The sequence below is a fragment of the Mastomys coucha genome, unplaced genomic scaffold (assembly GCF_008632895.1).
Source record: "Mastomys coucha isolate ucsf_1 unplaced genomic scaffold, UCSF_Mcou_1 pScaffold2, whole genome shotgun sequence".
Lineage (NCBI taxonomy): Eukaryota > Metazoa > Chordata > Mammalia > Rodentia > Muridae > Mastomys > Mastomys coucha.
Window position 1 is genome coordinate 21,214,226 of NW_022196902.1, and position 17,196 is coordinate 21,231,421.

The following is a 17,196-nucleotide window of genomic DNA, read 5'->3' on the forward strand; positions in this document are numbered from 1 at the left end:
AGAAGAAGAAGAAGAAGAAGAAGAAGAAGAAGAAGAAGAAGAAGAAGAAAGAGGAGGAAGAGGAAGAGAAGAAGATATAAGGACATTATTTCATTTAATTTTTATCGTGTACTATTCATAAATGATAGACATTTGGTTAATTGGCAATGTCTTCTCACAGTGGCCTGAGAGTTCTGTTTTCCACATATACATAGAAGTACAGTAGAGTATCATAGTGACAGAGATAAATACCTTAGAAAGTATGATATCATCTTATGAACTGCTACTTCTAGAAGACAAACTGAAGAAAAAATTGGTACATGTCTATGTTTTTTGTGTAGCATATATTTCAATACAAACTGAAATGAAGTGGTTCTAGTGGTAGTATAAAGACAGTTTTATCTTTTTACGCTTGTCTCATGAACACTACTTTTTATGTATTTCAAACTTTTTATTACCTATAAAATGTCTCTGATAACATAGGATGAAAAATAATTTGTTTATAGGCCCAGTTCATGAAACTGTATATGATTTTTGGAGGATGGTGTGGCAAGAGCAGTCAGCCTGTATTGTGATGGTCACTAATTTAGTCGAAGTTGGCCGGGTAAGAGAAAACTTTATTTATTTATTTATTTATTTATTTATTTATTTATTTATTTATATGAGTATTCTTGAAAACAATAATCAACTGATTTAGAGATCATCCATTAGTTTTTAGAATATTTCATAGACAGAGCATTTTGATTGAATGATCTTAACTGAACTTTCAATGACTGAAAATTATTTGATTTTTCATTGAATAATAAGATAATCTTTAATATTTAAGAATAATTTCTGAGACCTTTATACATGACTGCTTCCCTCTTTTCTCCAATTCTTCCCCAAATTTGGAACATGCCCCCAAATTCATAATCTCCTCTTTATTTATGATTGTTACACATGTATGCAACCCAAAGAGTCCACGTACTATTGCTTGTGTATGCATGTGTGCAGGGCAGGCTACTTGGAATTGGACCACATATGAGGGAACACTTGGAGGATACTAAGATAAACTTGAATTTTATACTGAAATGTAACTGAACTATTAGACAACATTTTTTTTTGAAAGTGCTCAGTCTGTTTCTTGTGTAACATTTTCTCAGCTGTGTTTGAATTGTAGACTAAATTATTCATTGGAATGAAGTTGTCTTGACTCCCAAGTCTGTATTCAGATAAATCTGTAGCTATGTATTCTTCTCATCACTAGGTGAAATGCTATAAATATTGGCCTGATGATACTGAGGTTTATGGTGACTTCAAAGTTACCTGCATAGAAATGGAACCACTTGCTGAATATGTAGTTAGGACATTCACCTTGGAAAGGGTAAGCATTCAAACTTTTATTGAAAATATGAATATTGAAACTTTCAGAAATCATTGCCAGGTTTTGTTTTGATTACTATGAAATCTATGTACTTATCTATTCATTAATCTAAAAATTTACTTGTTTTTGTTTGTTTTGAGACAGGGTCTCAATGTGTAGTGTAGTTTTGGCTATCCTTGAGCTCACTCTGTAGACGTAGCTGGCCTCGAGCACACAGAAATCCACCTGCCTCTGCCTCCAAAGTTCTGGAATTAAACGTGTGGGTCACTAAACCTAGCAATCTATAAATTCTTATTTGAGAGATAAGGCTTGGGACATATATTAAAATCCCTGCTCTCCTTGGAGGAGTCCTCAGCTGCAAGGATATTGATAATAACTATAAACAAGAGATTATATAGCAGCAGAGCATGGTGATAGAATACCCTTTGGAAACTGGAACAGGAAATATTACTGAAATACAAGAGGAAATGTTTCACAAAATTTAAGGGTTAAAGGGAAGAACATATTTTAAATGACATATAGACCTGAAGGAAGTGAGGTGCAAGGGTATGTCAGAGGAAGGTGTTCCTGAAAGAGATGAGTCTTGCTGGAGCCCTAAGGCATACAGTTTCTCTTCTGAGATTCATGGATCAGATTTCAGATATGGCTTCCTCGGGAAAAGGAAAGAAGCAGGATAAAGGAATCCCAGAAGGAGACACTGAAGCCTCAAAGCCAAGCAGTGATTTTGAGTAAGGTTACTGGAGGCTTTAAAGCTTGGGATATACCATTTTGTTGCTTTGTTTTTATTTCATTAATTAATTTTTTCTTGGTATTTTCATTGTTAAAATGCATTCTAATTGCTCTCACCTCTCACCTTTCTCAACTCTCTTCCTATACTCATATAATTTTTGGTCATGTTGTGACCCACTGAGTTTAAGGAAGTGAGCTAAAGAAGCAAAAGGGTGCACACTCTTAAGAGATGAGCATGGAAGCCGAGTGGTGGTGGCGCATGCCTTTAATCCCAGCACTTGGGAGGCAGAGGCAGGCAGATTTCTGAGTTCGAGGCCAGCCTGGTCTACAGAGTGAGTTCCAGGACAGCCAGGACTACACCGAGAAACCCCATCTAATTTATATTGTTGAAAAATTCTAGATAACTGGAAGCATGACATGGCAGAGAAATAGTCAAACCACTGGGAACACACAGAATTTTGTAGCTGAGAATTTCTTTTAAAGAATGGGTTTGGCCATTCTTTTAGTCAGGAAGACCATTAAAGTCAAAAAATGTATTTGAAAATAAAAAAAATGGAAAGTTATATATTAAGGTGGAACACCAACAGGAAAAAATATCATTAAAGCCTGGTTGCTTGAAAAGATCAATAAAATACCTAAGTCATTAAGGGAAGCACAGTGACAAATTTCCAAATATTGTACAAAGAATACTATATTAGAAAGCATGGAAAGTTTATAACTAGAATTACATTTGCTATTAGAAAAGTTACTTTAAAAATCATGCATAAACTTTGACATAGAGAAATAGATTTTGGTCCAGACACACCAATTGTCGAGCAAATTTTATTTCTCAGAAACTGACTCAGAGAGAAGAGTAAATAGATGACGTGCATATGTTTATTGGGGGTGATTGTTCAATTTACCATTGAAATGGAAATATGGTTTTGTAACTGAGAATTTCTTTTAAAGAATGAGTTTCGCCAGCGAAACCATTAAAGTCAACAAAATGTATTTGAAAAGCTCACATGATGCTGATAGCAAAGCTAAATTAAAATTGTTCTCACTCCCTCCATCTCATTTCATAAACATACAAAGATGATCGATTTCACTCAAAAATATGAAAGATTTTAAGAAATACTGAATCTAGTTGTGAAGTAAGAAAATGCCTGAACTATTATATTTTTCTAAGAGCATGAAGACATTTAAATTAATGGGAGACATGGAGTATAGGAGTGAAGTTATGTGATTCATTAATTGGTTCATGGATTTAATGCATTGTAATTAAAGACATTTGTATGGTGCTTTAGCAAAAATAAGGAGACTTTCTGAATGAAAAAGTGACCTCCCAATAACTATTGCATGCATGGAGTGGAAAAGACAATGTTTATTCTAATAAACTAATATTGAGGCTCTTGACACTGTATTATTAGTAAAGTAAGGTGGATAGACATTTGAACTAGCATTCAATAATTTTGAAAATTTTAGCAAATAAATTTTGTATAAAAATGTTATAATTTTCTTTTTATCATATTTATGTATATGAATATTTTGCTTTCATGCATCCCTGTGTACCACAGGCATGCTTAGTGTGCCCAATAGGGGCCAGAAGAGGCCATGGATGACCTGGAAATGGAATTACAGATAATCAGGGCTGACATGTGGGTGCTGGAACGCACACTCAGGTTCTCTAGAAGTAAAACCAGAGCTCTTAACTGCTCAACTGTTTCTCCATCCACAGTTCTAGAGCTGTTTTTAAAACCAAAATTATTTTTAATAGAAGCTTTTCTATCATGAAAACTATGGTACTATTTTTTTAAAAAAAATAATAATATTTACTTAAGTTACTAAATCAACAAAAAATTCACATTTTCTTTATTAATAATCTATAGAAAATATACGAAAAGGGCTTCCATAATGATAGAACATTCTACACTGTCTTTGACTGTATGTAGCAACACATGTTTCTAAATAGAGGAAACAGTAAAATATAGCAAACACCTTAAAATAACATGTAAATGATCAAACACCTATGTCTAAGTCTATGGGTTACATGAGATTAATGTCATCACACTGGTTTAGCCTAATTCTATACAGAATGCTACTGAAGTCTTTTTTCTTATTATCTAAACTAAAGGCAGTGCTTTTGGAAGGAGAGCACATATCTGGCCATTAGTCTTAATTTTATTAATTAATTAATTACTCCTTGGGATTGATCACATGGCCTTGTCCACATTAAAGTTCTACCACTGAACTACTTCCTAAGCTACACAACAAATTTTTTAGATAAAAGACTCCTGGGAGGATGTATACTGCCAGATGGGACAATCAGGTTTTACAAGGCAGCCTTGCACATGTCACAGGAGTGACATAGAGCCAGAACAGCCCATGAAACCACTCTGCCAAAGTAGTTAGTATAGAGGATTGTGAATATAGCAAAAAAAAAAAAAAAAAAAAAAAAAAATGTGATTTTTTTTCCCATTTTTGAGATTTCAGGATGAGTTTTAAGATGGGAATGTTAAAGTTGTTCATAGAGACCTTTTCATGTAACATACTGTGCTAGGAATTAATATTAATAGGAATTATAGCACACAATCACTAGCTTCTGCGATTTTGATAGCACTGGTTTCTGTAAGGCAGACTCTGAAGATAAACTGCCATTCTTAAATTGATTTCTGTAGTTCCTGTTTTTGCTTTTTCTGATTGACTAAGTAAGATTAATATCCTCACCAGTAGCTCACAGTAAAGTTAGATTGATATAGACTTTTTTGTTTATACAAATACAGATCCTTCAGCATAAATTTTTCAATGTTATATTTACAGTGCCAATGCTTCCTCGAACTAAGGATTTGCTTATGAAACAGGAGAGGGCTTGTTGGCCCTTTACAAGGTTCTCTTAGATTAACCTGGTAGAACAGAGAAGGGTAGTAGACGGGTCACTCCCTTCACTGTGCTGTTACTCTAGATAAAACTCTGTGAGCCATATAACTTCGCAGAGCTGAGAAACATCGTTTGCCCAGAGAACAGTTGAGCTGCCTGCATATTTTCTCGAACCAGTCTAGTGTAGCAGTGTGCTGGCAGTCCCTACATACTAGGCTTCAAAACCATTCTCAACATGGATAAGCGAGGTTTTGAAGTCTCTACTTGAAACTCAGTATACCAGGTCAGGAAGGCTTTCCCATTTTTTTTCTTATCCTCCTCCCCCAATCATTTCATGTGATGTCACTCCTGGTAAGAAGCAAGTTATCAAAGGCAAATCAAAATTACCCCAAGAACCAAACAAAACTAACTTTCTTTCATAAAGAAACTTTTTAAAGTAAATAAAATATCCTAACTTTTTCTCAATAAAGGCTAAGTTTTCAGGCTGTGTTAGATCAGTATCCTTAAAATAAAATCAGTAAATATTAATTGTTTTCATGGCCACTCAAATCTAGTAACCATTGTGTATTTGGTGATTTTCTATGGATCGTTTCTAAAGCACTGTTTTTTATCTTTGTACAGAGGGGCTATAACGAAATTCGTGAAGTCAAACAGTTCCACTTCACTGGCTGGCCTGACCATGGTGTTCCATACCACGCCACAGGGCTCCTGTCATTTATCCGGAGAGTCAAGCTGTCTAACCCTCCCAGCGCTGGGCCCATTGTTGTACACTGCAGGTGAGTAATGTTCCCAACTTTAAATGAGCATCCAAACAGGACTTAAAAGTACAAAAGCTAAATGTCACTCACAAGTTTTGTACTTGCCTGTACAACAGATGATGTAGAACAGAAGTAAAATTAGCCATGTGTAGCGTATAAGCTAAGAATGTAGAAACTCCACATGTTCACCCTAGTGTGTGTTACCTGCGAGAACAAGCTTAGAAAGTGCCTTTCAGTGGCAACACACACGTTGGGAGGGTTTAGCATTTTTGAAAATCCCATACTGTATAGAATGGTAAGTTAATTCTTTTATTCTTTTTCTTTTTCTTTCCTTTTTTTTTTTTTTTTTTTTTTTTGCCAATCCACTTAGTCTCTGCTGGAATCCCAGCTTTTAAAGCTAAATTTGAAACATGTGCCATTACTAAAGGGCCTAAATTGCAAGAATTGGAGATATGAAACTGGTGCATAACTTTTTCTTTTTTAAAACATTATCCATCAGAGGACCTTAAAAACCACATTGATATAAGTCTGCAAATATATGCTAAAACCTGAATATTACATCCAGATTTCTTCCAATTAAAAACTTATGTAGAAAAAAAAAAGCAACCTGAGACACTAAAAGTGAATGACAAAGATCATTTTGAAACAGACCCAGAAAAACAAGTACAGCTTCTAAAAAGCTGTTCTGAAGGATGCACACCAGTCTCAGGTAGCACTCCTTTTCAGCTATTTCATACAGAGAACTTCAGCATCTTTCTCTCTTTCTGTGAAATCCAACCCATTCAGAATTTCAATGCCCTTTAATTAAAAAAAAGTAAAAGACAATGAAACAAAGGTAAGAGAAGCATCCCATAATGATCAGACACTGGAGACATATTAAAGGGAAAAAAATGTCATTTCAGTCCTCCAGATGTACTCTCCTCAATTACTTACCTGTCACAGACACTGGGAACAGTGATAAAGAAGAAGGTATAAGGAAAAGAAATAGTGATACAGAACATATCTTTGGCTAACATTCTAAGAGAATAGCAAGTGTAAGACCGGTGACTGTCCTTGCACAGCAAAGAAATAATGCCATTAGCCCAAGTAACCGTTTAGAAAATGAGGTTAACTATGTGTTTAATGCAGAAACTTTTTGATTCATCGGGGCTTTATGTATTCTCCTGAATTGCTTGCTTGATGGATACACAAGAATTCTATCCCCAGAAATAGAAGTGCCCTATTCCTATTTACATGCTCATCTCTGCATGATTGGAAAAGGGAAAACTGGCTAGAAAGAGGATCCCTCACCACTCTCCCCTACCTGTCACTGCCCCACAATTGTGGTACCTACCTTATTGCCTGTGAAACTGTAGATTCTTACAAAGGATAAAATAACCAAAGCATGGTAAGATGCTGCTTTATAAATGAAACAAAAGAGTGGCTATTAGGTTAAAGAGTTGTCTCAGTAGTTAGGAGCACTGGCTGCTCTTGCAGAGGATTCCAGTTCAACATTCAGAATCCACATGGCAGCTCACTGCAACTCCAGGCTCAGGAGTCCAGTGTCCACTTCTGGTGTCCTAAGGCACCAGGCCCATGCATGGTAAACATATATACATACAGTCCAAACATTCATTCAAGTGAAAACATTAAAGGGAGTATGTAGACTACAATATTTTCCTTAAATCACATTCACATAATCTATATGTAAGTATCCATTAAATTATATTTTTTATTAAAATAATGAAATGTATTTTAAAGTTTACAACTCAGTATTGTCATTTTTTAAGTCATCAAAATAATTTATAATAGTTAAATGCCTCTTAAATATACATGGCATCTTCTGAAGTTAAAGTAATATGCACTCAACCAGTTTTTAAAATCTGTTTGGAACATTAAACATGATAGAACTAGAAAAAATTCTCTTATGAAGTTCTCTATGCAAGGAAATTGTGACAAGTTCCTCATTAGACAGAAACTGTTATGTCTCCAAGGGAGAATACTCAGCATAACTGTGGATTCATAGGATGAATGGGTAGTGTTCCTTCTGTTTCTATTTTGTGGAATAGTTTGAAGAGTATTGGTATTAGGTCTTCTTTGAAGGTCTGATAGAATTCTCCACTAAACACATCTGGTCCTGGGCTTTTTTTGTTTGAGACTTTTAATGACTGCTTCTGTTTCTTTAGGAGTTATGGGACTGTTTAGATGGTTTATCTGATCCTGATTTAACTTTAATATTTGGTATCTGTCTAGAAAATTGTCCATTTCATTCAGATTTTTCCAGTTTTGTTGAATATATGCTTTTGCAGTAGGATCAGATGATATTTTTAATTTCCTCGGTTTCTGTTGTTATATCTCCTTTTTGATTTCTGATTTTGATAATTTGGATGCTGTCTCTGACAGTCGGGCTAAGGGTTTATCTATCTTGTTGATTTTCTCAAAGAACCAGCTCCTGGTTTTGTTGATTCTTTGTATAGTTCTTTTTGTTTCTACTTGATTGATTTCAGCCCTGAGTTCGATTATTTCCTGTCATCTTGGATATATTTGCCTCTTGGGTGTATTTGCTTCTTTTTGTTCTAGAGCTTTCAGATGTGCTGTTTCATACACTAGCTTTCCAGTAGGGTATGCTCTCTGCACTTTCAGAGCTGAGTTTTCCTCTTAGCACTGCTTTCATTGTGTCCCATAAGTTTAGGTATGCTGTGCATTCATTTTCATAGAATTCTAAAAAGTCTTTAATTTCTTTATTTCTTCCTTGACCAAGTTGTCATTGAGTAGGGCATTGTTCAGCTTCCATGTATATGTGGGCTTTCTGTTGTTTTTGTTGCTATTGAAGACCAGTCCATGATGACCTGATAGAATGCATGGGATTATTTCAAACTTGTATCTGTTGAAGCCTGCTTTGTGACTGATTGATATGATCAATTTTGGAGATAGTACCATGAGATTCTGTAAAGAAGGTATATTCTTTTGTTTTCGGAAGAAATGTTCTATAGATATCTGTTAAATCCATTTGGTCTACAACTTATGATAGTTTCACTATGTCTCTGTTTAGTTTGGGTTTCCATGATCTGTCCATTGATGAGAGTGGGGTGTTGAAATCTCCCACTATTATTGTGTGAGGTACAATGTGGGCTTTGAGCTTTACTAGAGTTTCTTTTAAAAATGTAGGTACCCTTGCATTTGAAGCATAGATGTTCAAAATTGAGAGTTCTTCTTCATAGATTTTCCCTTTGATGAGTATGAAGTGTCCTTCCTTATCCTTTTTAATAACTTTTAGTTGAAAGTTGATTTATCCAACATTAGAATGGCTATTTCAGCTTGTTTCTTTGGACCATTTGCTTGGAAAATTGTTTTCCAGCCTTTACTCTGAGGTAGTGTCTGTTTTTGACACTAAGGTGTGTTTCCTGTATGCAGCAACATGTTGGGTACCTGTTTATGTATACAGTCTCTTAGTTTTTGTCTTTTTATTGTGGAATTGAGTCCATTGATGTTGAGATATTAAGAAATAGTTACTGTTGCCTCCTGTTATTTTTGATGTTATTTTTATGTTTGTGTGGCTATCTCCTTTTGGGTTTGTTGAAAGAAGATTAATTTCTCGCTTTTTCTAGGGTGTAGTTTCCCTCCTTGTGTTAGAGTTTTTCATCTATTATCTTTTGTAGGGCTGGCTCTGAGGAAAGATATTGTGTAAATTTATTTTTGTCATGGAATAGCGTGGCTTCTCCACCTATGCTAATTGAGAATTTTGCTGGGTATAATAGCCTGGGCTGGCATTTGTGTTCTTTTATGGTCTGTATAACATTTGCCCAGGATCTTCTAGCTCTCATAGTCTCTTGTGAGAAGTCTGGTGTAATTCTGATAAGTCTGCCTTTATATATTACTTGACATTTTTTCCCTTACTGTTTTTAATATTCTTCCCTTGTTTACTGCATTTGGTGTTTTGGCTATTATATGATGGAGGAATTTCTCTTCTGGTCCAATCTATTTGGAGTTCTATAGGCCTCTTGTATATTTATGGGGCACCTCTTTCTGTAGGTTAGGGAAGTTTTCTTCTACAATTTTGTTGATATTTACTGGTCCTTTAAGGTGGGAATCCTCACTCTCTTCTATACCTATTATCCTTAGGTTTGACCTTCTCATTGCATCCTAGATTTCCTGGATGGTTTGCCTTAGGAGCTTTTTGCATTTTCTTTGACTGTTGTGTCAATGTTTTCTATGGTGTCTTCTCTCCCTGAGATTCTCTCTTCTATCTCTTGTGTTCTCTTGGTGATGCTTGCATCTATGACTCATGATCTCTTTCCTAATTCTAGGATTGTCTCCCTTTGTGATTTCTTTTTCCATTTCTATTTCCATTTTTAGATACTGGATGATTTTGTTCAATTCTTTCACCTGTTTGGTTGTGTTTTCCTGCAATTCTTTAAGGGATTTCTGTGCTTCCTCTTTAAGGTCTTTTACCTGTTTACCTGTGTTCTCCTGTATTTCTTTAAGGGAGATTTTCATGTCCTACTTGGAAGTCCTCTATCATCATCATGAGATGTGATTTTAAATCAGAGTCTTGCTTTTTTGGTGTATTGGGGTATCCAGGGCTCACTGTGGTGGGAGAACTGGGTTCTGATGATGCCAAGTAGCCTTGGTTTCTGTTGCTTATGTTCTTGCCCTTGCCTCTTGCCATCTGGTTGTCTCTGGTGTTAGCTCATCTTGCTGTCTCTGACTGTGGCTTGTCCATCCTGCAAGCCTGTGTGTCAGTCCTCCTAGGAGACCAGTTCACTACAGGAGGAGTTTAGGTATGGATAGCTGTGGTACAGGGTCAGCTTTATGGTGCAGACAGAAACCAGAAAGATCCTGTCCTTGGCTGTTCCTTGGTTTCTGTGTCCTGTGACCTCTGGGTGGGTCCCCCTTGGGCCAGGAATTTCAGCAGAAGTGGTCGTCTTACCTATACTTATGGGTGTGTTGGGTCCTGTGACCTCTGGGTGGGTCCCCCTTGGGCCAGGAATTTGAGCAGAAGTGGTCGTCTTACCTATACTTATGGGTGTGTTGTGTCCTGATGGCTCTGGTTGGGTCCCCCTTGGGCCAGGAATTTGAGCAGAAGTGGTCGTCTTACCTATACTTATGGGTGTGTTGGCACTCCTGGGAGACCAGCTCTCTTCTGGCACTATTTGTGTGTGGAGCACAGTGGCATAGGATCAGCTTTGGGCACAGATGGAAAACAGAAGGCTAGAATACAATTTTTAGAGGAGTAACCTTCACTGTGATATGAGTGGTTATACATACTCTGTACTTCACAGGGCCCTCTGATGAAGAGCAAATATTCTCTTTTTGGAGAAGAACAAAGGGGGCTCTTCTTTTCTGGCAGTGTGATTCTCTTAACCAACCTTCTTCTCCTTTGGTATTTCCTGTGAACTATGGCTCCCCATATGTCCCACTGAAAAATTTTGGGATCAATGGCCTTGGTGTTTCCATGAGCCTTACTGAGCTAGGAGAGTTCTCCTACTGTTGGACAGCTGAAGATAGGTATATGAAGGAAATTCTGTTACCTCCTGCTTCAGCCCAGCCATCCTCACATTCTGACATTCTGACAGTCTCAGCTTGGAAGCTACTAGCCTACCTGGGGAGCTAAACAAAAGCTCTCTACAGACTGCCAGTTCTCCTTTGAAGTAGCAGCCTGGAAATCCACCCACAGAGATAGGAAAACGGCCCACCGGCCCACCCCCACTGCCTGAAGACTTCTGAGTTGCTGGGGACTTTGGCGCCTGACCCAAACTACAGTGTTTATGTTATGCAAACATCTTGGAACCTAGAGATTTGCTTTTGGTTTTCCTGTGACTATAAAAATCCTGACCTCTCTAAGTAAAGTTGGAACCTTGATCAGAATACTTGGGTTGGTTTTGTTATTTTTCTTGCAATTCTAACCCTTTATTTCAGGTCCTTGTGTTCCTTCTCCTGAAAGAACCCAGCTTGTGAAACTGCAGGCAGTTTCAAAACTCAATATGGAGTTAGATTTTGTAGCTAGCTTGTAGCCACCACTGTTTGAATCCCATGAGTGTGAAATTATAAAATATTATAAAATTATAACATTTAAATTCACAAGAAGCAAAGTATTTGTGATTAAGTTGTGGAACTTGAACAATATGCAAACATTATGTGCAATGTGAAAATAGTTTGCAATGCTTGTTCCAATATAATTAATTACACATGAAACCAGACACTGTGTATGAAGTTGTTTGTGCATTAGTATGTTTTCCTGTGGCATATAGAACTACATGTTTGCATTTCATTAAGTCATTTTGATGATGTGTAGCTCAAAACCCAGTAGAGCCTCAACCTTGTAAAGACAAACATACTCTCATGCTTCTTTCCATTTCTCAGTGCTGGTGCTGGGCGCACGGGCTGTTACATTGTTATCGACATCATGCTGGACATGGCTGAAAGAGAGGGTGTGGTTGACATCTACAACTGTGTGAAAGCCTTACGATCTCGCCGCATTAATATGGTCCAGACAGAGGTAAAATGACTTGCCCTTAATCAAGTTTTTCTTGTTTTGTTTTGTTTTGTTTTGTTTTCACTGTTGTTTCTACCATCTACCAAATGGGACATGTTTTTAACATATAATCGACCTTAACACATTAAATCATATAGAAAAACTTTAGTATCTTAATTTAATAGTTCCATTCAGTATATTCTCTGTCTTTTCTAAACTAAACTTTATTAAACTAACATGAAATTGTCTCTCTTTCCTTTTGATAGGAACAGTACATTTTTATTCATGATGCCATTTTAGAAGCCTGCTTATGTGGAGAAACTGCCATCCCTGTGTGTGAATTTAAAGCTGCATATTTTGATATGATTCGAATAGACTCTCAGACTAACTCCTCTCATCTCAAAGATGAATTTCAGGTGCAGACTATTTCTAAGGTTTCTATGAAAGTCTTTCCAATTTGTCCTGGGCACTAATAACTCTTAGAAAAGGTCTTTCAAGTCAAATGTATAACCTTTGACTCATCTGAAACTATAATATAAAACTTGGGTCTTTCATTATATACATTACAAATTCATTTTTTTAATGCAATGATATCTGCTATATCCTGAAGGACAAAATGAGTTCATATTCTGAAAAGAGTATGAGAAAAAGATACTATAGCAGTCAAATCTGGTTATGATTTGTGTGTTTATAACTTCTTTTTTCCCCAAATACAGTCTCACAATTTTGACCTTCATTGGCATGTTCAATGTGTAATCAGTATCAAATAATAATATTGGGGATTTTTACTAAACATTGTTAGCTCCAATATGCTCACTCCCTCAGTATGGAAGAAAATGAGTTCACATGGAGCTCCAGGAAACTGCTATTTATATTCTTGGTGTAGTGTTCTAACATGACAAAATGTAATTGCAAATGGTAGCTTTCCCTTTGAAAGTCATCATTACCATCATGGATTACTATGCATTTTCTTTGACTGGGCAGTGAGTTTTATGGGTATCTGTGTTGTTTTGCTATTCCATCCTTATGAAGAGAGACTTGAATAAAATGTCTCTGCTGACTGCCTAACTTCACAAGCTTCATTAGCTTAACTAAAGAGTATATCAGCCTGTCACAGAGGCAACTGCCTTTGCCTTCAATTGCCAAGTCCTTCACCTAGCACTGGGCTTCCCAACCACTTGATGGATTTGTGTTCTGTGGTTAAATAGGTCACTACCTTCTAACCTGAGTTCCCTTTCCTCTTTAGACTCTGAATTCAGTCACCCCTCGACTACAAGCTGAAGACTGCAGCATAGCATGCCTGCCAAGGAACCATGACAAGAACCGTTTCATGGACATGCTCCCACCTGACAGATGTCTGCCTTTTTTAATTACAGTTGATGGGGAGAGTAGTAACTACATCAATGCTGCTCTTATGGATGTAAGAGACTGACTCTTTTTTTAGTGAGAAATGCCCTTAAAATCTACAAAACTCAACTGAATACAGGCTACTTTTTTTTTTTAATTTAGAGTTATAAAATGGACTAGATAACTGAAAACTGTCAATGAAATGCAAATTGTTTGGAAAAGGATTTTAGGCTATACCCACAGAGATTCTTAGCAACTATAACATATATAGGTTTATTGTAGATTTATATTGATATTTATAGTATCCATATAGAAAAAAATCACAAGTTATATATTTCATCTTAATTGTTTTAAGATTTCATTTAATTTTATCTAAATTGATTTAAGAAAAATTGGCATCTTATTTTTTTTAACAGTAGGAACACATTTGAAAATTACAGAATGCCACATCTTAACTTGAAAGACCCCCATAGCTGGGGAGACCCTCACTCAAGTCTCGGGATAACACGACCACCCAGTAACTCACGAGAGGCCGATCTTGCTGCAATCACATGAGGTTTATTCCAGATCTGGGGTCGAACTCGTAGCCTGGCAGGCCAGAGGGGTTCGACCACGAGCACAAGGAGTAAGGGGTATTTAAAGGAAAAACCACAAACTAGGGGGGTGAAAGGGTTACCAGGGAAACATAACAAGAGAACAGTGGAAAATTCCAAAGGAACCCACCACCTAGCTGAGTCAGGTCACAAGGAAGTCATTCTGCTCACTCATTGTCTAGAGGAATGTGGTTTGATCAACGCTATCTTCTTAATGACTGACCGGTGTCCTGTTCCTTATTCTGGGCAATGTTATCTTCTTAATAGCTGACCGCTATCCTGTTCCTGGAACTGACCAGTCCACCTTCCTGGCTTATGACAGAGACTTCCTATGCCTTCTTTAAGTAAAGGTTATACATTAATGCATTAACGCATTTCCATTAACATGCTTTTTCCAAATTTCTAAATTCAGTCTTTCAAACTCAATTGTGGATTTTTTAACCTGGAAATAGTTATCTGTGATGCTCATTGTTCCAGTAATTTAAATAATTTTATTATTAGCTGAGATTATTTAGAAATAACTACAGAAGACATGAGCAATATCTTATTAACAAACCTACCATCAAGAAAGGATTATTGTGACTTGCCCCATGCTTATACCTGCAGGTCTTCCCACATGCATCCAAGGTGACAGTTGCCCATAAGCAGAACAACAGGAAAGGGTTTCCAATTCGCTCATTAACCATCTTGCTTTGGTTATCTCAGGAAGAAGCTAGAAAGCTATCAGGATTCAGAATCCTTTACGGCAGTTTGTTATTTTCATTCCTGTTTCATTTGCATCTATGAAACTCTAGCAAGGAAAATATAGGAAAGGAGTCTTTTTCTCCTGACTATTAGGTTTTCTAAGTTGCTACCCCTATTTTTTTTAAAGGTCTCATGTAACCCATGAGATCTGTAATATTCTGTGTAATGGAGGATGGGCTCGAACTGCTGATCTCCCAGCCTCCACCTCTCCAGTGCTTAGGATACTAAGCATGTGCTACCATACCCAAGTAGTTGTTGGGTTTTCTATAATTACTGTCAATAAATGTATAGCCTAATAACAATGTGGAACATCCTATGGTCTACTGAAAAGACTAACTTACACATTTTCTTTACTTTCTTTTGTGCTACAGAGCCTAATAATTTGAAAGCAGGCTCTCACTGAAACTAACTCCAACATTGATGTACCCTGAGACTTGCCAGTATGGCTTTAATTCATCACATAAATATATGTATATATATGAATATATATATGAATATGTACATTTGTATTGTAGTCTAGCTCATGACTCTGACAGATTGCCCAGGCTAGATAAACATTGCTTTAACAACCATAGAAAATAAATTACATCACTGTATGATTTTGAGGTACCTGTGATTTTTTTTTTTTTAATTGAAGAAGAGGTGAATCGTAGAAACCATCCTGGCCGGTCTCTACCTCAGGAAGCTCATCCATGTCTTCCCCTGTGTGTGTCCTATATTACCATTTGCATCCTGGAACCAGTATTTCCTGTGGCTTAGGCAACACTCTGGTACTATACCTATTCAATGTTACTACCACTATTTGTTCCTACAATGGAGTACACTCAATCTGTTTGTACAACTGACTGTGAATTTTATTCATATTTTGAAACTTTTATAAATAATCACAACGAAAATATGGTCATGTCTTCCTCCCTTTCCCCTTCCTGACTCTGCATTTTATGTTCTTGTATCCTATTTTTCCACAGAGCTATAGGCAACCGGCAGCTTTCATCGTCACACAATATCCACTGCCAAACACTGTGAAAGACTTCTGGAGATTAGTATATGATTATGGCTGTACCTCCATTGTGATGTTAAATGAAGTGGATTTGTCCCAGGTTGGTAGATATTGAATGATTTTGTGCTTTTTGATATAACCTAAATAATAATAATAATAAAATATCATTTTCCTCTTTATAAGGACTCTAAACCCCCCTCTCAAAATTTAAAAAAAATAAATAAAAGAAAAAGAAACTCTATAATCTTTCCTTTTCAAACACATCTAGGGCTGCCCACAGTACTGGCCAGAAGAAGGAATGCTGCGATATGGTCCTATCCAAGTGGAATGTATGTCTTGTTCAATGGACTGTGATGTGATCAACCGAATTTTTAGGATATGCAACCTAACAAGAGTAAGCCTTTTTTTTTTAAACTTGTAAGAGTAAGTCTTTATTGGGGTCATTTTAAGAAAGCTGATACAGAGCAAGTAGGAATGTAATTATATCCAAACAACAGGAAAAGAATTAATAAGCACCACACAACCCAAACCGAAGCCACTGCTCACCTTTTGCCTTAGTTCCAGGATAATATGTGCTCCAGACACAGGAAACCTGAAATGCTGAAAGCTAAGTTTTCCTGTCAATGACTATAGTCACATGTCCCACTTGGAAATCTAGACTCAGGTATTTTCTCAGACCATCCCTGATACTCTGGGCCTGGCCCCACAGCACACATGGGCTTAGGACAAGGATGAAGGTTCACTTTGTTAGTATTGACATCCAGTCCAGAAAAACATACCAATGAAAAGTAAGAATAATCAGGATGACAGCAGCAGGGGACAGGATACACCATGCCGGTATCAAAGGACACTGTTTCAGGACCTATATGCAATGGGAAACTGGAGCCTTAGGGAGAAGCCAGCCTCAACTATTGCTGATTCTCTCCCACAGCCAATGCCCTATCTATATATTCTGACTTCTACCTTATTAAACACTATAACATCTGGCTCTGCCCAGCTCTAAAAGAGGAATCAATGTTGCTAACTCTTGTTTTTTGCCAGCAGCTGAGTGGCAATTGGGTCCCACAGGAATTTTTTGTTTTCCTGACAAGTCATATGCTTTGTGCAATAGAGTCTCTGAGAGTCTTTTCTTAAAAACCAATTGACCAAAAAAAAAAAAAAAAAAAAAAAAAAAAAAAATCTACTAAAACTATTTAGCTCATATAACCAGATAATAAACAGAACTAAAAGAAAATAGAAACCTTCTTTCTTTTTAATAGTAACCTTCTTTAATCAGCACTTTTAAAAGAGAAAATTTCCCTGTTTTTAAAGATACTGGTTCTCTTTATCTCTATGATTTTAAGTATGTGGTCAGAACTGTCATATTTCTTTTT

The 17,196-nt window shown here is 36.6% G+C and overlaps 1 protein-coding gene across 15 annotated transcripts in view; it reads left to right on the forward strand.

Annotated features, from left to right (window-relative positions):
• Ptprk (protein tyrosine phosphatase receptor type K) overlaps nt 1-17,196 on the forward strand; it is a 547,270-nt gene that overhangs the window by 522,114 nt on the left and 7,960 nt on the right. For all 15 annotated transcript variants that reach the window (XM_031380660.1, XM_031380676.1, XM_031380659.1 and 12 more), the window contains 8 exons: nt 486-583; nt 1,226-1,342; nt 5,549-5,703; nt 12,028-12,163; nt 12,406-12,555; nt 13,386-13,559; nt 15,792-15,923; nt 16,092-16,217. In XM_031380660.1, the coding sequence (XP_031236520.1) occupies nt 486-583; nt 1,226-1,342; nt 5,549-5,703; nt 12,028-12,163; nt 12,406-12,555; nt 13,386-13,559; nt 15,792-15,923; nt 16,092-16,217 (1,088 nt within the window). The remainder of the gene's footprint in view (nt 1-485; nt 584-1,225; nt 1,343-5,548; nt 5,704-12,027; nt 12,164-12,405; nt 12,556-13,385; nt 13,560-15,791; nt 15,924-16,091; nt 16,218-17,196) is intronic.